Source organism: Phoxinus phoxinus, assembly GCF_949152265.1.
Source record: "Phoxinus phoxinus genome assembly, chromosome: 8".
Classification (NCBI taxonomy): Eukaryota; Metazoa; Chordata; class Actinopteri; order Cypriniformes; family Leuciscidae; genus Phoxinus; species Phoxinus phoxinus.
Window position 1 is genome coordinate 35,504,268 of NC_136883.1, and position 20,184 is coordinate 35,524,451.

Sequence of the window (20,184 nt, forward strand, 5' to 3'; positions counted from 1 at the left end):
TACTGACATTTACATCCTCAAGTTAGTTCACCCAAAAAGTCCTTAAAGGGTAAAAAATCACCCATTTATGTTGTTTCAAACCCATAAGACTTTCATTCATCTTTTGAACAAAAATCAAGCGTAGCGATAGTTCTGGCTGGTCACGTTAGTCAAGCTCGCATCAGTGACTCTCAGCTGATCCACATCTACCTATAGGAATACGACGTCTATCACCGTATACATATATAAGTCCTTCAGTATTATCAGGAGCTTTCGCGTTTCTCAGGAGCAGATTACCCTCCTCCCTCCCTAGCTCCTCCTGTCCAGTCAGGATTTGGCATTCTGATTCCCCTTGAATCAGAATAAATTCTCGTATGATGTTATACTTTAAAATTTTGAATTAAATGTTGGTTCTGTTCTGTTTACCCCAAGGGGGGTTTATTGCTGCTCTCCTGCTCTCATCCATGCTAGGCTTCACGGATGCGCAGGAAGTTCTCTCCCAGAACGGAAACCATACCGCCAATCCAAACTGTATGCTAATTGTCACTCGTATTTGACGATAGTGGTCCAGACAGAAATGAAGATATTTTTAATGAAACCTGAGAGATTTCTGTCCCTCCATTGAAAGTCTGTTCAGCCTAAAACTCTGACGCTTCAAATGAAGAGATCATAAAATAAATCTATATGAATCAAGCAGTTTAATCCAAGTCCTCTGAAGAGACTTTTATTTCTTTAGGCTTTTATTCACATAAACATAGTTTGACGCTCAAGAACCAATGGGGTTCATTCTCGTGTTACGCAGCACGTTTGAGCTTCAGCAAGAACCAATGAGGTTTGTTCTCGTGCATCAAGCAAGTACGGTTGAGCTTCCGTTTCACAGTGCACAGATCAATGTTTATATGTGAATAAAAGCTTAAATTAAATCTATGAATGAAAGTCTTATGGGTTTGGCATGACATGAGGGTGAGTAATTGAGGAAAATTAAATTTTGAGTGATCTATCCCTCTAATTAATGTTTTTGTATTAAAAGTCATGCTTATTTTTTGTCTTTCTTTCTCTTCCAGGACTGTGATGAAATCTGGGCCTGAGATTGTGAAGGCTGGTCTGCGCTCTTTCTTTGAGAGCGCTGCCGATGATATTGAGAAGATGGTTGAGAACCTCAAATTGGGGAAAGTGTCCACCAAAAACCAGGTCAGATGTAAATATGTTCCTGTTCTCCGAGATGTTCCTTTGTTCGCTGTCAAAGTTTCTAAATTTCTCCCCTTTCTCCCCCCTCTCTCTGTCTCTGTAACAGGTGAAAGGTGTATCCCAGAACATAAGCTACACCACCACCGCTCTTCTGCCGGTGCTCACTTCTCTGTTCGACCACATCGCCCAGCACCAGTTTGGAGATGATGTCATGTGTGAGATATTTTCATAGGTTTTCATAGGAGTCATTTAACATGACTAAATGTAACCTACATAGCAGAGTACATTTAATTAAAATATAAATAGATTAATGAAGGGAATAAATAATTAGTCAGTGACAGGAATTCAATTGAAAAGGCTGTTCATATTTGACACAACTTTACACAGCATTTCAATGGAAAGATTTGCAGACAACTCTGTCTGGTCTACAAACTACGTTTCACAACCAAAAGAATTGACGCAGAAAATTATTCTTGTTATAATGATGCATGCAAGAAGCTTGTGATCCAAGTTTTCTGTGTGCCGATTTGCAGCGAAAAATAAAAAAAAGATGAATATAAAGGAGAGAAAGGTTGCTTGCAGAAGCCATGCTTGCTGATGTTGTGTTGCAGGTCCATGACTCCTGCCCCCAAGTTTCACCTGTAATGTCAAATAACAATAATGAAAACGATGTAAACAGCATAAGTAAGTTGTACTATTTAATGTAGCTTAAAAATAGTGAAATTTAATTTACGGTAAATTTTTTTAAATATACATTAATACAAACTGGTGAAAACTGGAAACTAAAACTTAATTGAATTTGTTCTGTAAGCTCTTCAACAAAATATAACGTTATAACAAAAATAACAATCAAGAGTTTTGTAAAATAAGAATATATATGCAAATAGTTGTGATATTGTAGTTATAATTGAGGGTATGTTTATACGACAACAAAGTACTAAATACAGAAAAGGTTTTCTTTTGTGTTTTTACATGTTTACAGATGACAACAGAATCAAAATGATCCCTATTTATCCGTGTAAATGACTAACGCTCTATTATGCAGCCTGGCCAGTAGATGGTGATGTCACTTAGTAAAGAAACATTACACACCTATAGACTGAACACGTAATACACAATTGCATGACGTCACCGTTTTCACAAATTCGCAGTTTAGAAGTTTACATGGAGACGATAACGGTATCATTTTCAAAATTAGCACTTTGAACCCGTTTTCAAAAGTTTGCATTTTCAGGCCCCCGAAACACCGTTGTCATGTAAATGGACGAACGCATAAAAAGTTTCCCGTTTTTAGCCCCTTATTTTTTGTCTCTTTTCCTTCATCACTTAGTGGATGACTTGCAGATATCCTGTTATCGGATCATGTGCAGTATCTATTCCCTGGGCACTGTAAAGACCCCTCATGCTGAGAAGTAAGGAAACAGCTTCATGTATGCGCATTTGTTTCTATATGAACCGTTTTACAGGATGGCGTGTGTTAATGAATGTTATGGTGTGATACCACACAGCCAAAGACCAGCTCTAGGAGAGTGTCTGGCTCATCTGGCTGCTGCCATGCCTGTTGCCTTCCTGGAGCCCAACCTCAACGAGTTCAACGCATACTCAGTGTACACTACCAAAACCCCACGAGAGAGAACAAGTCAGTAGCTCACTCTGAACGTATACTATCAATGGCTGTCGCGATCAGCTAACGCTTCCTTAACTCCCTTATCCATGTTTTAGTTCTGGGTCTGCCCAGTCAAGTGCAGGAACTGTGTCTGGACATCCCTGAACTGGACGTGTTGATGAAAGAGATCGGGGATCTGGCAGAGTCCGGGGCCCGTTACACAGAGATGCCCCATGTGATTGAGATCACCCTGCCCATGCTGTGCAACTATCTTCCCCGCTGGTGGGAAAGAGGCCTGGAGAACTTCCCCGAGCAGGACGGCAATCTGTGCACTGACGTCACCTCCGAACAACTCAATCAGCTCCTGGGTAGCATCATGAAGATCGTCGTCAACAACCTGGGCATTGATGAAGCTTCCTGGATGAAGAGATTGGCAGGTGAGAAAAAAATGCAATAAATGGCAGTCAGTCAGTAGGGCAGGAATCAATCCAATTTTGATTCACAAGCTTGCAATTCGATTCAGTTCCGAATCTCGAAACTATCGTACCGTATTTTCCGGACTATAAGTCGCTCCGGACTATAAGTTGCATTTATTTCGAAATTTATTTCACAAAATCCAAGACCAAGAACAGACATTTAATCTGGAAAGGCAAGTTATTCAGCTGCACAATAGCACACAGAACAACAGCTGAAGGTGTCCGGTATGTTAGCGTAACACATTAACAGTTATTCATCTGCACAATAGCATAAAGAACATATACCTGAGGCTGAATAGGCTAAATTAACATTAGCCAGCGAGTCCAACAAGTTACCGGTCAGCAAGTTCACCAAGCTCCCGATCTCATTCCTCAACACTGAATCCATTGAGTTCTTCCTCGGTGTCGCTTCTGAACAACTCCGCCAACTAGAGCGCCCTCTCGCGGCTGTAGACAGTAATGTTTTCTCTTGGTTCATCTCAATCAGTATGAATTATTTTTTGATATATAAGTCGCACCTGACTATAAGTCGCAGGACCAGTCAAACAATGAAAAAAAGTCCGACTTATAGTACGGAAAATACGGTATATAACGACCCCGTCGATAGTCTAATCCATACTGCTGTCTGATATTCATTTTCATTTATTTGACTTTTTCATTTGAATGTGCTGTATTTCTCAGCTGTACCTATTAATACGTTTTCGTTTGATTTGATTTTTTATTCAAATTTTTATATTTATCTGTATATTTCTGTTGAAACATATGGGTCTTATGGGCATGAAATCCTTAGCTGAAAATGGGCCACTCACCGGCCCTGGATCTATTCTTGGGACTTAAGAATCAATATCGGTTCATCAAAATGAAAATAAAAATGAAAATCAATTGAGATCGAAAAAATGCCCAGTCCTAGCAATCAAGACTGGTACGTTTTTCATCTTTAAACCAAACTTGGGTCTTCAGCCGACAAAGTTTTAATCCCGTTTGGCTAGCCGCTTCCCATAATGTTTATGCCTTAGGTCAGTAGGAGGAGAGTAGGCGTCTTTTGCAGGTGTTTGAACAACGTTTTTGACTACCATTCGACCCCATTTACACCTGTATGTAGCGTCCCCAACTTGTGATCCGATCGACCAATACGCTTTTTCAAACCAGGTGTAAACAGGGCCTTCTAAGGGTGCTTTCACATCTGTAGTTCGGTTCATTTGGTCCGGACCAAGGGCGAAAAATTATTCTTTGTAGCATTTTTCAGGCGTTTTGGTTCCTTTTCACACCACACTGATCGCTCTGGTCCGAATCAGTTGATGATACAAACCAAAATGCAGTCACATGACAACATCCACATCACTCGTTGGCCAGATGTGTTTTGAACGTATTTCCATAACTGCACTTCGATTGGTCAGAATTAACGTGCGGGAAAATTCACACAGAATCTATGTAACCCCCTCGAGTTGTTTGCTAAACAAAGCGAAGATTTCTCTGTTCTTGTGAGGTTTTGAAAGTTGGGACCTAATATGTGACCCTGGACCACAAAATCAGTCACATGGGTCAATTTCTTGAAATTGAGATTTATACGCGGCAATAAATAAGCTTTCCATTGATGTATGGTTTGTTAGGATAGGACAATATTTGGCCGAGATACAACTATTTGAAAATCTGGAATCTGAGGGTGCAAAAAAATCGAAACATTGAGAAAATCTCCTTTAAAGTTGTGCATTTATGTTCACGATTGTGCTGCATTCACTCACAAAAATACATGTTTTATATATTTACGGTAGTAAATTTACAAAATATCTTAATGGAACATGATCTTGAATACTCACCCTCTTCACTCTACTTTTGAATTGCTCCCATATGGGCGTAGACTAAAAAATTCCCTTGCCTAGAAGAAACGTCTATAAAAAATATTTTCTCCCAATGGCAGTGATTATCTTAAATCGTACCGTGTTTTAAGTTAAACAATAGCCTAGAACGGCTGGCAATATTATTATTTTTCTTTACTTTTTTATTTTCTTTTTCTTACAGTGTTTAATTGTATAATTTTGTATTTGTGCTGTTGATGTGTGATGTGTTTTTAAGCAGTAAGCTAATGTGAATGTATGTCGCAGTGTCAAAGATAAATTTCCGCTCTGTAAAAAAACAGACTGGACAATAAAGTTAAACTCAACTCAACTCAAGCATACAGAGACCACCTCGGCGCTTGTTTGGTCTGCTTTTGGTGCGCACCCGAGTGTTACATTCACATCTGCCCAAACCAACCGCACCAATGAGGACAACGAACTCTAGTGCGATCCAACCGAACTAAACGAGGCAGGTGTGAAAGCACACTAACAGAGATGTTTCTCCACAGTGTTTGCTCAACCCATCGTGAGCAGAGCGAAGCCGGAGATGCTCAAGTCCCACTTCATCCCCACCATGGAGAAGCTGAAGAAACGCAGTGGAAAGGTGGTGGCCGAGGAGGAGCAGCTGCGAATGGAGGGAAAGACGGAGGTGGACAGCGAAGAGGGGACCATTCGAGATGAATTCGCTGTGCTCTGCAGGGATCTGTATGCTCTTTACCCGCTACTCATCCGATACGTGGACAACAACAGGTATCGCTCATCCGCATCCTTTATTTCTATTGGAAGATCACCAGCAGACGTACCTTTGAAGCCTTTGCAGGAGTAAGATTGTCTTCTCTGATTTGGTTCTTAATGTCAATTTAAAGGGCGAGGTGGTTGACCTGTCCTGACCCTGATGCGGAGGACCTCTTCAGGATGGTTGGAGAAGTCTTCATCTTCTGGTCCAAATCTCACGTAAGTCTGTTCCCTTACAATTAAAAGAAGTTAAAATCTCATCTTATCTTATTATGTCTTTCTTGTCTCTTGACTAGTCCCTTCATCTAGGGATAAATCGGTATCAGCCAATATATGTTCATTTTTAATGTTATCGGTCCGATAGGAAAATTTGGTCGATATATTAAAGCTGATAAATAATGAATTATTTCCTTCAGCAGAGACACTTCAGATGCGCACTGTGGTTTTTAATTGCTTGAAATATGATTGGAATCACTTCAAAAAAGGAAAATACAGTTAAATGCTACATGTGCTGCTCAAGTCTGTCATAGACGACATACATGAGAACATTAGAATTGTGTGCTTGGGACATGGCTTTTTTTTAAATGACTTTTGTAATCAGGCTCTCAGAAATTATATAAACATTTTTGATTTAGATTTATCGGCCAATATATCGGTTATCGGCTTTCCAAATATAAAGAATTATCGGTTATCTGTATCGGCCAAAATTGTTTATATCGGTGCATCCCTACTTTGGGGGCGTTTACACGATAAACTTTTTATGCGTTTTGGCCGTTTATTTACACGACAATGTCATGTTGGGGCCCAAAAACGCTAATTTCTTAGAAAACTATACTGTTATCGTCTTTGTGTAAACTACAAAAACTAGAATTTGTGATAATGGCGACATCATGCACATGCGTATTGTGTGTTCAACATTGTTTGTTTTCACCGCTCTATAGAAGATTAGTGTATGTGTGCAGGCATGTATTGTTTCTTTAAGTGGCATCGCCATCTACTGGCCTGGCAGCATAATACAGTCGTTTTTAATAAGTCGTTTTTGTGGATCCGCGCGAAACTTGATTTTGTGGATCCAGTCGTTTTGACAATGTTGTCGTCTGTACGCGAAACTTTTCCAAAGCGCGAAGGAAAACCTTACCTTTTTCAGTGCACAATTGTCATGTAAAATGTACCCTTAGTCTCCTTTTATGTCGTCTCCTCCAATATGTCTTTTTGTGTCGTCTCTTCTCATATCTTCTAATCGCTTTTCATCTCTTTTCTTGTTTGCTTTGTCTCTTCTCACGTCTCTCATCTCCTTCCGCCTCTTGTCTCTTTTTCTTTTGTTATTCAACATAATTCTCTCTTAATAACTATTTTATTTTACTCTGCAGAATTTCAAGCGTGAGGAACAGAACTTTGTGGTGTTGAATGAGATCAACAACATGTCCTTCCTCACGGCTGACAGCAAAAGCAAGATGAGCAAGGTGAGTCTGCCCACTTACTGCCACTAACATTTGAGTCTAAATCTAAAAGATGTCCTCTTTTATTTCCCATCTCTGTCATGTCAATTTTGTCAAATGTTTTTTTATTTTTATGATTGATTTTGTTTAAAATGAAATGAAAATTGTTCGATTTGTTAAAACTCCATTTCTTCAGACGACTGAGGACCTCGTGTCCTGTTGAGAACAGACACTGTTTTTGCTCTCACAGTGGGTTTATAGATCCATTGAAGTTTTGTCCTGTCTGTGAGGGTGTAAGTTTTAACAGTGCTGTCTCTCTCTGTGTCCTGTCTCGGTGTGGATTCGGGGTCTGTAGGCCGGAGACGGAGAGGTCAGACCATGTTTCTGCACGAAAAAAAAAGAGCTGTGCTGATCGCATGGCGATCTCCCACACACACTGGCAAATACTCACACACACACACACACACACACACACACACACCAACCTGAAGTCCAAACCCTCATTCACTGCCAGTGTGTGTGAGGTGTGTTTGCCCTCAGCCATAGACTTTAGTCTCAGGAACATGGCACTCTCTTCAGCTGGATCTTTAACTCCCGCTGGATCTGAGTCCCATCGTCCTGACAGTGATTTTGATTGATGTGCCTCTGATGGATTTTGACTGCTGCAAGTTCTTGCAGACTTGTCTGGTTTCCTTTCTTTCACTTCTGTAGTCCGGTTTGATGTTAATGTTTGATCTTTCCCCCCCCCCACAAGCTCTGGTGGTGATGCTCCCTCACTAGGAGCAAAAATACAAACCATTACCTTCACAAATTTCAGGGAAATGTATGAGCACATTGGTAATGTAGAGAGGGAACATGGCTTTTCCTATCAGGGAACAGTTCTCATTACATCTCTCATCTAATATTTCCCTCCCTTTGTTTAATTCACTGTAGCCAGTACTTTCTGTACTTTCTGCTCCTTTTATTTGATTAATGTGTCCATTCTGTCGACATGTTCCCCAAACCCAACTCACTTGCTCACTTCCCTTAAAAGTTTGTCTCTGTTAGGTGTTAAAGGATATGATTGACTTTGCAGGATAGCACCTCCTCCTCTGTGCTGTGAGACGGCCATTACTGTAGCAGCATCTGTTATCTCCTCGCCATGGGTTCCCTCTGCCTAATACACTCGTCATCTCGACTCTTGTGTCCTCAAATCTCTCTCATCTCTTCTCATGCGTCCTGGATTTCTTCTCTTGGATTGTCTTATCTAGGGCCTGATGATTAATCAGACTAAATTCGAAATCTCGATGTGGATTAGTGCGATTATCAATCACAAATGCTGATATTTATTAAACATTAAAGAAACAAGTTTGCGTTACTTACTATAACATGCTTTTGAAACAACACGTGGCAAACACTTTTAATTTTTAATAAGAAGCGTTTATAAACCTGTTTATAAACCATGTTACCCTACGTTTTCATCCAAAATAAAAACTCAGTGGTTTAAAGTCTAAAAAAAATGAAGAAAAAGACACAAATATTTGTACTGTAATAATACAGTTGTACTGTAAAATTCAGTGGTGTGCCGTCAGGGCCAGCAAGGCCTTCTCTGCTGGCCTAAACACTATGAGAATCACTGACTTGCACTTTAATATATTTTTTTTATGAATGAGTATTAAATTATTCCCAATAGTCCGTTCTCATAATTTCATAGCTTTTCTCTTGGTTGCGCTGCTTCCAGTAGTGTATATTTATTTTAGCGCTTTTATCCAATCATATTTCAGTCATCATGTGTTGCCAGGGTCAAATATATCTGCTTCGAGGCCTTCAGAATCGATAGTGCGGGCGCCTGTAGCTTAAATGAATGGCAATGAAACTGTTGCTTTAACCAATCAGATAATCGGTCATTTTTAATCAGCCAATCAGATATCGAGTTGATTGCACCGGGGCCATCTAGCAGGCATACAATAACGTAAGCATTTTCACGCCCTTTGATTGGATGGTCAGAGCGTGTACTGGTAGTCAGAGCTAGCTAACCGCATCTGTAGCGAACTGTGTAAACTAAAATACCTGTAGATTTAATAGTTTTTAAACCCACAAATTAATGTTTCTTTCCTTCCTCGACCACCAGCAGGTTCAAACCTACCGGACAAAATCCCTTATCCATTACGCAGAGTCACGGATCTCTATCGATCTGTCCGGGTAAAAACAGAACTGACTGCAATGTAAAGTTATGCCAGGACTGATTTTGAAGGCAGAAGTCCCGCTGATCTCAATGATATCGTTCAAAAATCTGTGTGAGAGCTCGTGTCGGCTGTAACGTTACACATCGTCATGTTTTGCGGTGTTTTCCCGGTTTACTGCTTCTATCGAGCAGCTAGACACTCTCAGCACTAAAGCGAATTAAAACTTATGACAGAAATACGACGGGACAGACTCGACTTTCAGCACATTCGCCTCGATGGCGATAGAAAAGGTTGCTGGGACTGAAAAGCACAGACAACCTGTACAACCAAGTAATTCAAGTCTTTTTGAGGAAAGAAATTAGGATGGATTTTGTGTAAAAAAAAAAAAAAAATCAGTTTTGGAGAGTATAATGCATTTTTTTGCCCCTGTTTTTGTCCGTGCTGAATATGATTTTCTTCCTAATTTTTCTTGTAAATTTATGATTGAAACAACTTATATTTTTCAAACATTAATACTATAGCCATTGAAGGATAAGACAGAGATGAGGATCCGTTTCTGAATTTATAATCGGAACGCAAGAACCACTGTACACAAAAGCCGAACTCACTCGCTCGTTTCTCTCTACCCGGCGAACTCACCGCATTAACCCTATAACTGTCGGTGCAAAATAAAAACAGGAATTTCACAACAATTATAGAGAGTATGTGCGTGCGCTGCTACACTATTAAAAGTTATTAATTCAGGGTGGACATCACAGAAGGCCTAGGTGTGAAATGCACGGCCCGCCACTGGTAAAATTATATTACAACATTTCTTCTTGTTTTTTAAATAATGTTTAAAAATAGTAATAATTATAATAAATTATTATTATTAATCTATAAAATAATAATAACAATAATTATTATTAATAATACTATAATCATATAATAGATAAAATATCCTATTACAATTTGGACTGCAGTACCCAGTTCAACCACTAGCTGTCAATACTACATACTGCACCTTTAAAATCGAATCGCACATTTTTTTTCTTCTAAATTGCGCAGTCTCTTCACATCTCGTCTCTTGTCTCGCATTATCTCTTTTCTCTAGGCTAGTCTTTTCTCATAACTTAATTTTCCCTCTTGTCTTTGGTCTCATCTCACGCTAAAAGGCCAGACGGAGCTCGTGTTGTAGAAGGCAACAGTCATTAATGGCGACTTACAGGCACAGATTCAGAGAGTGTGTGTGAGCGATGGAGCGGCCCCAAAGCCTAGTGATGTTTTTAAGTGTGCTGTGCTGGAGGGTGGGCGACCTTACACTACTAACAACGAGACTGCTGTATGTTTAGCACTAACATTTCCTAATAAACTGACTGATAGAGTATAACATGCCCTTGAATCATGATGTTGTTTTCCCTCAACGCTATTTTGGTAAATTTCCCCAATACATAGAAATGAGCCACCATTAACACATTATTTAACAATGTAAAAGCTGTAATTATAATCTATTCAAAAAACAAGACACTTACAGAAGGGAGATGTTTACAGAGAATTGTTTCTATATTGACATTATTCACTTAGAAAGAATCCTTTTAAAGACTCTTTAGTCTTTTTTTTTAAACAAACCCATATTCATTTCCCAAAACAGCCCGTTTGTTTCAACCAGTTTCTAGGTACGAGCATCGTTGTGTCAGTCTAACTCTGCAGGATTTTTCTAGGGTGGAGGCTCAGATGTTGAGCGGACCAAGAAGAAGCGCCGCGGGGACCGTTATTCCGTTCAGACCTCGCTGATCGTAGCGGCTCTGAAGAAACTGCTCCCTATCGGCCTCAACATGTGCTCGCCTGCTGACCAAGAGCTCATCAATCTGGCCAAGATCCGCTACTCTCTGGTACTTAGCCATATAGAATGATTAGGATGGTTGATTTACTGCCAAACAACATGTAACAAAAAAAATTATATATATATATATTATACTATAAAAGTTTGGGGGCGGTAAGTTTTTGTGATGTTTTTGAATGTTAAGTCTCTTCTGCTCACCAAGGCCGCATTTATTCAATCAAAAACACTGTAAAACAGTGAAATATTATTGCATTTAAAATAACTTTTTTCTATTGTAATATATTGTAAAATGCAATGTATTCCTGTGATGCAAATCAGAACTTTCAGCATGTCTTCAGCGTCACATGATCCTTCAGAAATCATTCTAATATGCTGGTCAAGAAACATTGATTATTATAAATGTTGAAAACGGTTGTGTTGCTTAATATTTTTTGTGCACAATACAAGGATAGACATGAAGCTGCTATTTTAATTCTTTTAAATAAACAATATAAAATTGCATAAATCATTCTTGAACTGAGCAAAGTGATTAAAGGGAGAAGGTTATATTAAAAACATACATTTTAACATTAGATGTTAAATCTCCTATTGTTGTAGTCTATACTAATATTTAATGCAATTACATCAGAAGCAACTGTAATTAAATTACAGAACAGTTAAGAGTAATCCATAACTGAAATGTATGAAATTACAATTAGATTAACTATTAAATAATATAAATTGTGTTGACTTTTTGGTGATTTGAATGTTACAGAAAGACACAGATGAGGAAGTGAGGGAGTTTCTGCAGAATAACCTGCATCTACAGGGCAAGGTAAGTACAGACACAGTCAAGTGAAGAAAACATCTTCAGTATAATTAATACGATTTAATTTAATATTTGAAATGAACAATGAAATCTGACAACAGCGGTCTCATAATTTTTTTTCCCAAATGCTCAAATCATGACAAATAAAATCCTTTTTCAGGCTAGACCAGCCAATGCACATGTGCAGTCATTAGCGCGTTGCGAGTGTCACTTTCTCCCTTTTACAGTAATGTGAGTGCACCTAGTCTTTGGTGTAATATAAGTGTCTGCATCTCTGTAGGTTGACGACCCGTCCATGCGCTGGCAGATGGCTCTGTATAAAGAGACCTCAGGTCAAGCTGAAGACGCTGATGCACCGGAGAAGGTTGTGAAGAGAGTTCAGGAAGTTTCAGCTGTTCTCTACCACATTGAGCTGGTGAGGGCTGTTTGCACATATACATACAGTTACACTATTTTTCCTTAGTGTTAAAGGATAATTCCGGTATTTAACACCTTGAGTCTATATTGTAGTTTGTTTTGGATGAACAAGAGTGGTGGACAACATTTTTTTGACAATGGTTCCTCTCTCGAGTTTTTGACTATAAAAGAATTGGCCATGGACCCATTTAACATTGGAGTCAATGGGCATGTCCGAAAATGTTATTAAAACAACCTTTAACATTAGTTTTCAAAACTGTGCAACTCACCGAGTGATTAGTGATGTTAGTTGATGTTCCAGAAACAAAAAGTGTTGCGAAATACAGTTTCTGTCGTGTTTTATTCGTCATTTTGTAAAATCCCATTGAATTCTGTTGAAGGACTGAGTGCTCGTTAATATAAATGCGGGGGGCTGTTTACATTTGGTCGATGTAGTCTTTTTGCTCGCTTCCGTTTCTCATAAGGCTAGCGAGCAGAGCAACTGTGCTCCGGGAGAGTAAGTGAAATAAACAAACAAAACCTTCATTAATTGTTACTTGTAATATGAAGTTGAACTCGACTGTGACCGTGAGTGTCCCGCGAGACATAAACATCGGTTATCGCCATCAAGTGGTCGGGAGTGTGCTAACGCTTCAGATTCAAATATTGAGCGGAAGTTACACAGTTGTGAAGTGTCTGAAAAAATAGTTCCACTATAGCAAAATAAACAGATTGGAATCATATATTGCGACGATATATTGTTTATAATCATCAACAAACACCACTAACCACTCGGTGAGTTTAACAGTTTTGTAAACGAACATTATTGGCTGTTTTAATGACATTTTCGGACATGCCCATTGACTCCAATGTTAAATGGGTCCATGACTATTATAGTCAAAAACTCGAGAGAGGAACCATTGTCAAAAAAATGTTGTCCACCACTCTTGTTCATCCAAAACAAACTACAATATAGACTCAAGGGGCCCTATTTTAACGATCTGAAACGCAAGTGTCAAAGTGCAAAGCGCAAGTAACTTTGTGGGCGGATCCCGGCGCTGTTGCTATTTTCCCGGCGGGATAAATGACTCTTGCGCCCGATGCAAATCTAAAAGGTGTTGGTCTGAAGTAGCTTCATTATTCATAGGTGTGGTTTGGGCGTAACGTGAAATAAACCAATCAGAGCGTCCTCTCACATTCCCTTTAAGAGCAGACGCGCTTGTTTCATGGCGGATTGCTATTATAACGGCGGATTTGCCAGGCGCACGCCAGGAGCGGTTCACAGCCGAGGAAAGCGACGTTCTCGTCAGGGCTGTAAAACACAGAGAAGTGACATTGGGGATAATGGGAGAAACCCACCCAAATTAGCTTCGGTTAAACAGGCGTATAATTTGGGTAGTAAATGTGTAGCCTAATCTAGATTTTTTTATTTTTTTTTATCTAGATCGATCTTTTTCACATCTTCACGGACACAACAATGATTTCCCTCGTGTGCTAATATATTTCCTTATAATAATGTATGATTTGCAAAAATGAAAACTGCTGCATCCGTTTATATTAGAGAATCAAAGTGGATGCGCGTTAATATTATGGCCAAGCACGCGCCCCTAAAATACCATATCACTAACGCGCAACGCGCCACTGTCTTTAGACTGTTTTTTTCCTGGTCAATGGTGCAATTGCTTTCTAAAACTGGAAAATAGCACCATGGAAGTTTTGCGCCGGAACACGCCTCCTCTTTGCGCTGAACCGCCCCCGCGAGCGCAAGTTCATTCCCTAATTTACCGACGTGCGTCTGTGGAGGGAAAAGTCCGCTGTGCGCGGGTGCAAAATAGGAATGATACATGCGTCGGTGTTCAAAGTCAATTGCGCTGGGTGCAAGATAGGGCCCATAGTGTTAAATACCGGAATTATCCTTTAAGCCATTTCTTCATCCTCTTTATCTTCCATCAGATTGAGCATGCATTCAAGTGCAAGAAGACCGTTTGGCACAAGCTTCTGTCCAAACAGCGGCGCAAGGCAGTGGTGGCCTGCTTCAGAATGACACCACTGTACAACCTCCCCAAGTATGAAGACACACATAACCTTAGTTAACCATAACCTTGATGTCCAGGAGTGAATTGGGCTGCACAAATGTGATTTTCCTTTCACTCCAGGCACCGGGCGTCTAACTTGTTCCTTGACGGTTACAAGCGCAACTGGATTGAAAATGAAGGCTACTCGTTTGAAGACAAGATGATAGATGACTTATCCGTAAGTTTGTACATCTGCTCCCTGTTTACATCCTGTTGAGCGCAGTTTGTTCATAGCATTGGTTTGTGCAGAAAGCACTGGAGCAGGAAGAGGAAGAAGAGGAAGAAACCGAATCAAAGCCAGACCCCCTTCATCAGCTCATCCTTCACTTTAGCCGCACTGCTCTCACCGAGAAAGCGTAAGGCTTGAAATATCTCACTTTGCATGTAACGAGTCTATATAATATATTAGTTTCACCTTTAAGTTAAAGTACTGAAATACATTAATGACTTTTCGAGTTTATTATTCCAAGTATGTGGCAATAGCCAGTATGGGTCAAAATTATCTATTTTTCTTTTATGCCAAAAATCATCAGGATATTAAGTAAAGATCATGTTCCATGAAGATATTTTGTAAATTTCCTACCGTAAATATATAAAACATTTATTTTTGTGAGTGAGTGCAGCACAATCGTGAACATAAATGCACAACTTTAAAGCAGATTGTCTCAATGTTTCGATTTTTTTGCACCCTCAGATTTTCAATAGTTGTATCTCGGCCAAATACTGTCCTATCCTAACAAACCACACATCAATGGAAAGCTTATTTAGTCAGCTTATTCGTGATGTATTAATACAAAAATTTAACCATGTGACTGGTTTTGTGGTCCAGGGTCACATTTGTCAAGTCTCACATTTGTTTCCTCCCTGCTGCAGTAAACTTGAAGTGGATCATCTGTACATGTCATATGCTGATATCATGGCAAAAGTAAGTGGTAAACGTAACTTTTAAGATGGTGTCTGTAGACTTTCATAGAGTGCAAGCTAACCTTACATATCTGTCCCTGCAGAGCTGCCACATTGGTGAGGAGGACGAAGGGGGAGAGGAGGGGGGCGAGGAGCCAGCCTTTGAGGTGCGACAGGCAGAGATGGTATGGGGGGGCCTGGGGCTGGGGCCATGGGAGTCAGCGGAGCCAACAGCTACAGCTACAGCTCCTGCCACGCACGTCCAGAACCACTGCACCCCGCACACTCCATGTCTCTCATCCTCTCGTCTCTATTTCTCCTTCTCTCTTTTTTCTATTCTGTTGTGAACTGATCTGTGCACTCCTTTGCTGGATCTGAGTCTTTGTCTCTTTAACAGTTTATGTTCGTGTTTATTGCATGCCTTGAGAGATGGCTGCACACAAAACAGAACAAGACATGCTGAACACATCAGTTTTGACCCATTGTAGGCCGATGATCATAAAAAAGGAAGCTAACAGAGGTGTGAATAGTTTTTTTAGCACTTTCCCCCGAGCCAGGAGACCAATAATGTGAAATATTTGCAAAATAGGCCTCAAAACTTACATTGTTGTTCTCTCTCTGGCTACTTAGTATTCCTAGCGCTGTTGCTGATATCTGGAGTGTGTGTTTGTGTGTGAGACTCAAGTTCGCCCTCATACACACACTCAACGAACACCCTTAACTGGTCTCCTAATACATTACCAATCCCACCTCTCCAGAACCCTATCTTCTCTGAATTTGTTGGCAGTCGCCTGTAGCTTTACATTCCGTCTGCATCTTTTGTATCTCACAGCTTTAATGACCTACTAACCCTGAGGACTTTTTGACTTTTTTTGTCTTTTTATTTATGATTTAAATTCAGAAAATTTATCTTCACCTTCTCACCTCGCCACAAAAATTCAGGTTGAGGGAGTTTCAGTTGCTCCATTTCCATAACCTAGTGAGCTGAGACACAAACCAGCTGGGACGCGTCAAAGCCAACGTTCTTTCACTTTATCATTTATCATGTTGTCGACAGACTCAAACGAGTCAGAAACTGAACACACATCTGTATACTGTATCAGTGTAGACAGCGTCAGTCATTATAATGGGCTCTATTTGATTTTGACGTGACGCTCGCATCCAGTAGGAGAATGTCCGCCGTTAAGCGTCTGAACGCCAGTGGGCGGGGCCTATGATGTGATGATCTATAATTATTCGTCGATGACTTGAACTAGAGGCGGTCATATGCAAACGTATTTGATCGTGTGACGCCACAGATCCTGCAATATCAAAAGGAGCCGATTGATTAAATCAATGCTTTGTTTATAATGAGGAGGATGTTTTGTTTTAATGGTACAAAGATCTCTTATATGTCAAAAGATCAAAGCAAATTTTATTTCTCATGTCATGACCCCTTAAAATATACTATACTGACCGCTACCAATATACAGTATTGAGCATCCCCATAAGTATGATGCTGCTTTTGAGAAAGACTAAATTCATATCAAACTATAATTTAATAGTGTCGTCATAGAAACGCATCATTCTAAGTAGAATGTTTGACTCGTCATCTAGCAATTATGGTAATTACGACATGACATGAATCATAACTGTTATATGAGTTGCTATCTGTGAAGAATGTATCTAGTGAGTCCCATATGAGAAGCTTGTTGTCCATCTAAGCTCGGTAGGTTTTGGAAGAGAGCTTAATAAAACAAAGTAAAATGATGCCATATTTCTTACATCTTGCAGAATATGTCTGTGGTGAAGAAGGTTTTATGAAAGCTGACAGAGTTTTCTGGATTTAAATCAGGCCTGTATGTGAATACCTTCTGTGTCTCCAAAAGTGTCTCCATGTCTTTGTTTTTCAAATTGGTGTCTTTTTTTCTGTACTCACCAAAGACTACAGTAAAAGCCTGCACAGACACACTCGAACACATTCAGAACTTCACATTACAGAAAGAACACACTTGACATTTTCCATAAAAATAAAAAAGAAACACAGGAATAAATGTGATTCATTACAAAGATTTCCAATAGACTATTAAGTCACATATGTTGTAGGACATGGCCTGGCTCTCAGGGCGGGGGGGGAGTGGGCGTGGCTTCTTGCTGGGGTTGGGGTTTGGCGGCGGGACGCTTGGGTGCTTTTAGGGGTGGGTTCAGCTTAAAATATGCGCGCTTCATGCATTGTATGTACTTGTATAATCCTTTTTGTCAACAGGGTATCATCACCACCAAATTTCAAATGGCTAACTTTCGATAAATGTTCAACACTACAGAGAACGATTTCTTCAGTTTATTGTAAGATATACTATTATTGTGAATATGCTGTTGTCGTAACAATATGCTACATTAATCCAATATCCTAAATAGTATACCCTAAGACATTGACAAATAATAACGATCTCAGACATGAATTCGCAATACAGGAACTTCTAAAAAGTTGCCAATACTGCAGTATACTCATATGCTTTTATTTTCTCAGGTTTGCACTGGGACGATTATATTGTGTTGTATTTTTAATACCATTCAAAAGTTTTAGGGTCAGCATGATTTTTTTTCATTAGTTGATCAAAAGAGACTTTTTTTTTTTTTTTTTACGTTCTATTCATCAAAGAATCTTGAAAAAAATGATCAGTTTCCTCAAAAATATTAAGCAGCACAACTGTTTTGGACATTGATAGACTGGAATAATGACTGTTAAAAAAACAGTTATTTAATGTTATAATACTATTCCACAGTTTTTCTATATTTTTGATCAAATAATTGCACATTGAAATCCCCAAACGGTAGTATATATTTCATATGATTATTAATTTTTCACTTACTTTTAATAATGCCTCTCTTATGGCTGCCGTGAGCCGACAGCAGTCGTGGTGTGAGCGTCTGTGAGAAGTGTGGTTAGAACAGAGGGAAGAGCCAGTGTAACCATCCAGATGTGTCTCACTGTTCAGGGAGAGCAGGTCTGCTTGCTGTAGTCGAACGTTTGTGCCACTCAGCAAACGTGAATGGCTCAAATAACGGACACATTACTAATAGCACTTGTGTTTTGGATGTAAAGGGTGTGTATGATGTGTGTGTGTATGTAGATGAATGAATAAAAACAAGCATAAGTGCTGAATAAGAAGTAAAAACTTGTATAAACAACAGTAAGGACACTACTTTTTTCATTAATAATTGATATCTCTTTTAAACAACATCTTTACTAGATAGGATTTTCATGATCCTCCTTCTCATATATAGTATATAGTGCTTGATGTATGCGTGTGTGTGTGTGTGTGTGTTGGATGATTGTGGGGCAGGGGTGTTTAGAGCCAGGCATCATTCTGACTGGACTTTATCTCTGTCTAACAGGAGAAGGAGATGGAAAAGCAGAGGCTTCTGTACCAGCAGTCTCGTCTGCATGACCGTGGAGCGGCTGAGATGGTCCTGCAGATGATCAGTGCCTGCAAAGGTGAACACACAGAAAACATCAAAAAATATCATAGCACATTTTCAACATTGATAAGAAATGTTAGTATATACATTTGTAAATTTATGTTCATATATAGTGTCAATATGAAATGTTTCTTGAGCAGCAAATCATCATATTAGAATGGTTTCTAAAGGATCATGTGACACTGAAGACTGGAGTAATGATGCTGAAAATTCAGCTTTGATCACAGAACATTTTACAATATATGTGACCCTGGATCACAAAACCAGTCACATGACCCACGGGTATATTTGTGGCAATAGCCAACAATACATTGTATGGATCAAAATTATAGATTTTTCTTTTAATGCTAAAAATCATTAGGATATTAAGTAAAGATCATGTTCCATGAAGATATTTTGTAAATTTCCTACCGTAAATATATCAAACATTTATTTTTGTGAGTGAATGCAGCACAATCGTGAACATAAATGCACAACTTTAAAGGAGATTTTCTCAATGTTTAGATTTTTTGGCACCCTTTTTAATAGTCGTATCTCGGCCAAATATTGTCCTATCCTAACAAACCATACATCAATGGAAAGTTTATTTATTCAGCTTTCAGATGATCTATACCTCTCAATGTCAAAAAATGTACCCATGTGACTGGTTTTGTGGTCCAGGCTCACATATTGAAATAGAAAACAGTTATTTTACAGTTTGTTCTGTATTTTTTTTTAATCAAGTAAATGCAGCTTTGGTGAGCATTATCTTTCAAAAAAAATTACAAAATACTCTTAACTTTTGAACAATACTATAGTGTAAATGATTCTAGCTGATGTCTTTACCAGTTTGCCTAGCAATCACAAGTTTGGTCAAATATAATTGTCTCTGGAAATGTGTCGCCTCAGGTGAGACTGGAGTCATGGTGTCCTCTACTCTCAAACTGGGCATTTCCATCCTCAACGGTGGCAACTGTGCTGTTCAACAGGTCAGCGTGTAGCACTCTCTCTGTCACGACACTAATGCACCTGTTTAATGCCAGAAACATGTTGCCAGGCTACACGTAAGACCTGGTTGTTCTCACAAATGATTGCATGGACGGATAGTTTAAATCAAATGAATATTTTCAACACTGCGTTGATGTCTGTGACAGAGGATGTTGGACTACCTGAAGGACAAGAAAGATGTAGGCTTCTTCCTGAGCTTGCAGGCTCTCATGCAAACCTGCAGGTACATGCCACCACTTTCTTTTATTTTATTGGTAACTTGGGAAAGATATATATTAGTGTTGTAATTTTTTTTTCTGTAATTATTC

At 39.3% G+C, this 20,184-nt stretch overlaps 1 protein-coding gene across 16 annotated transcripts in view; it reads left to right on the top strand.

The window, feature by feature from the left end:
• Positions 1–20,184, top strand: part of ryr1b (ryanodine receptor 1b (skeletal)) — a 125,751-nt gene that overhangs the window by 71,040 nt on the left and 34,527 nt on the right. For 4 of the 16 annotated variants that reach the window (XM_079620910.1, XM_079620921.1, XM_079620919.1 and 1 more), the window contains exons 64-83: positions 1,044–1,170; positions 1,274–1,382; positions 2,498–2,579; positions 2,676–2,806; positions 2,890–3,210; positions 5,594–5,834; positions 5,951–6,038; positions 7,190–7,282; positions 7,614–7,628; positions 11,124–11,294; positions 12,000–12,059; positions 12,334–12,468; positions 14,403–14,515; positions 14,606–14,702; positions 14,774–14,880; positions 15,398–15,449; positions 15,532–15,612; positions 18,806–18,905; positions 19,778–19,857; positions 20,023–20,099. In XM_079620910.1, the coding sequence (XP_079477036.1) occupies positions 1,044–1,170; positions 1,274–1,382; positions 2,498–2,579; positions 2,676–2,806; positions 2,890–3,210; positions 5,594–5,834; positions 5,951–6,038; positions 7,190–7,282; positions 7,614–7,628; positions 11,124–11,294; positions 12,000–12,059; positions 12,334–12,468; positions 14,403–14,515; positions 14,606–14,702; positions 14,774–14,880; positions 15,398–15,449; positions 15,532–15,612; positions 18,806–18,905; positions 19,778–19,857; positions 20,023–20,099 (2,280 nt within the window). The remainder of the gene's footprint in view (positions 1–1,043; positions 1,171–1,273; positions 1,383–2,497; positions 2,580–2,675; positions 2,807–2,889; positions 3,211–5,593; positions 5,835–5,950; positions 6,039–7,189; positions 7,283–7,613; positions 7,629–11,123; positions 11,295–11,999; positions 12,060–12,333; positions 12,469–14,402; positions 14,516–14,605; positions 14,703–14,773; positions 14,881–15,397; positions 15,450–15,531; positions 15,613–18,805; positions 18,906–19,777; positions 19,858–20,022; positions 20,100–20,184) is intronic. The other 12 variants (XM_079620920.1, XM_079620911.1, XM_079620924.1 and 9 more) reach the window with 3 other exon arrangements.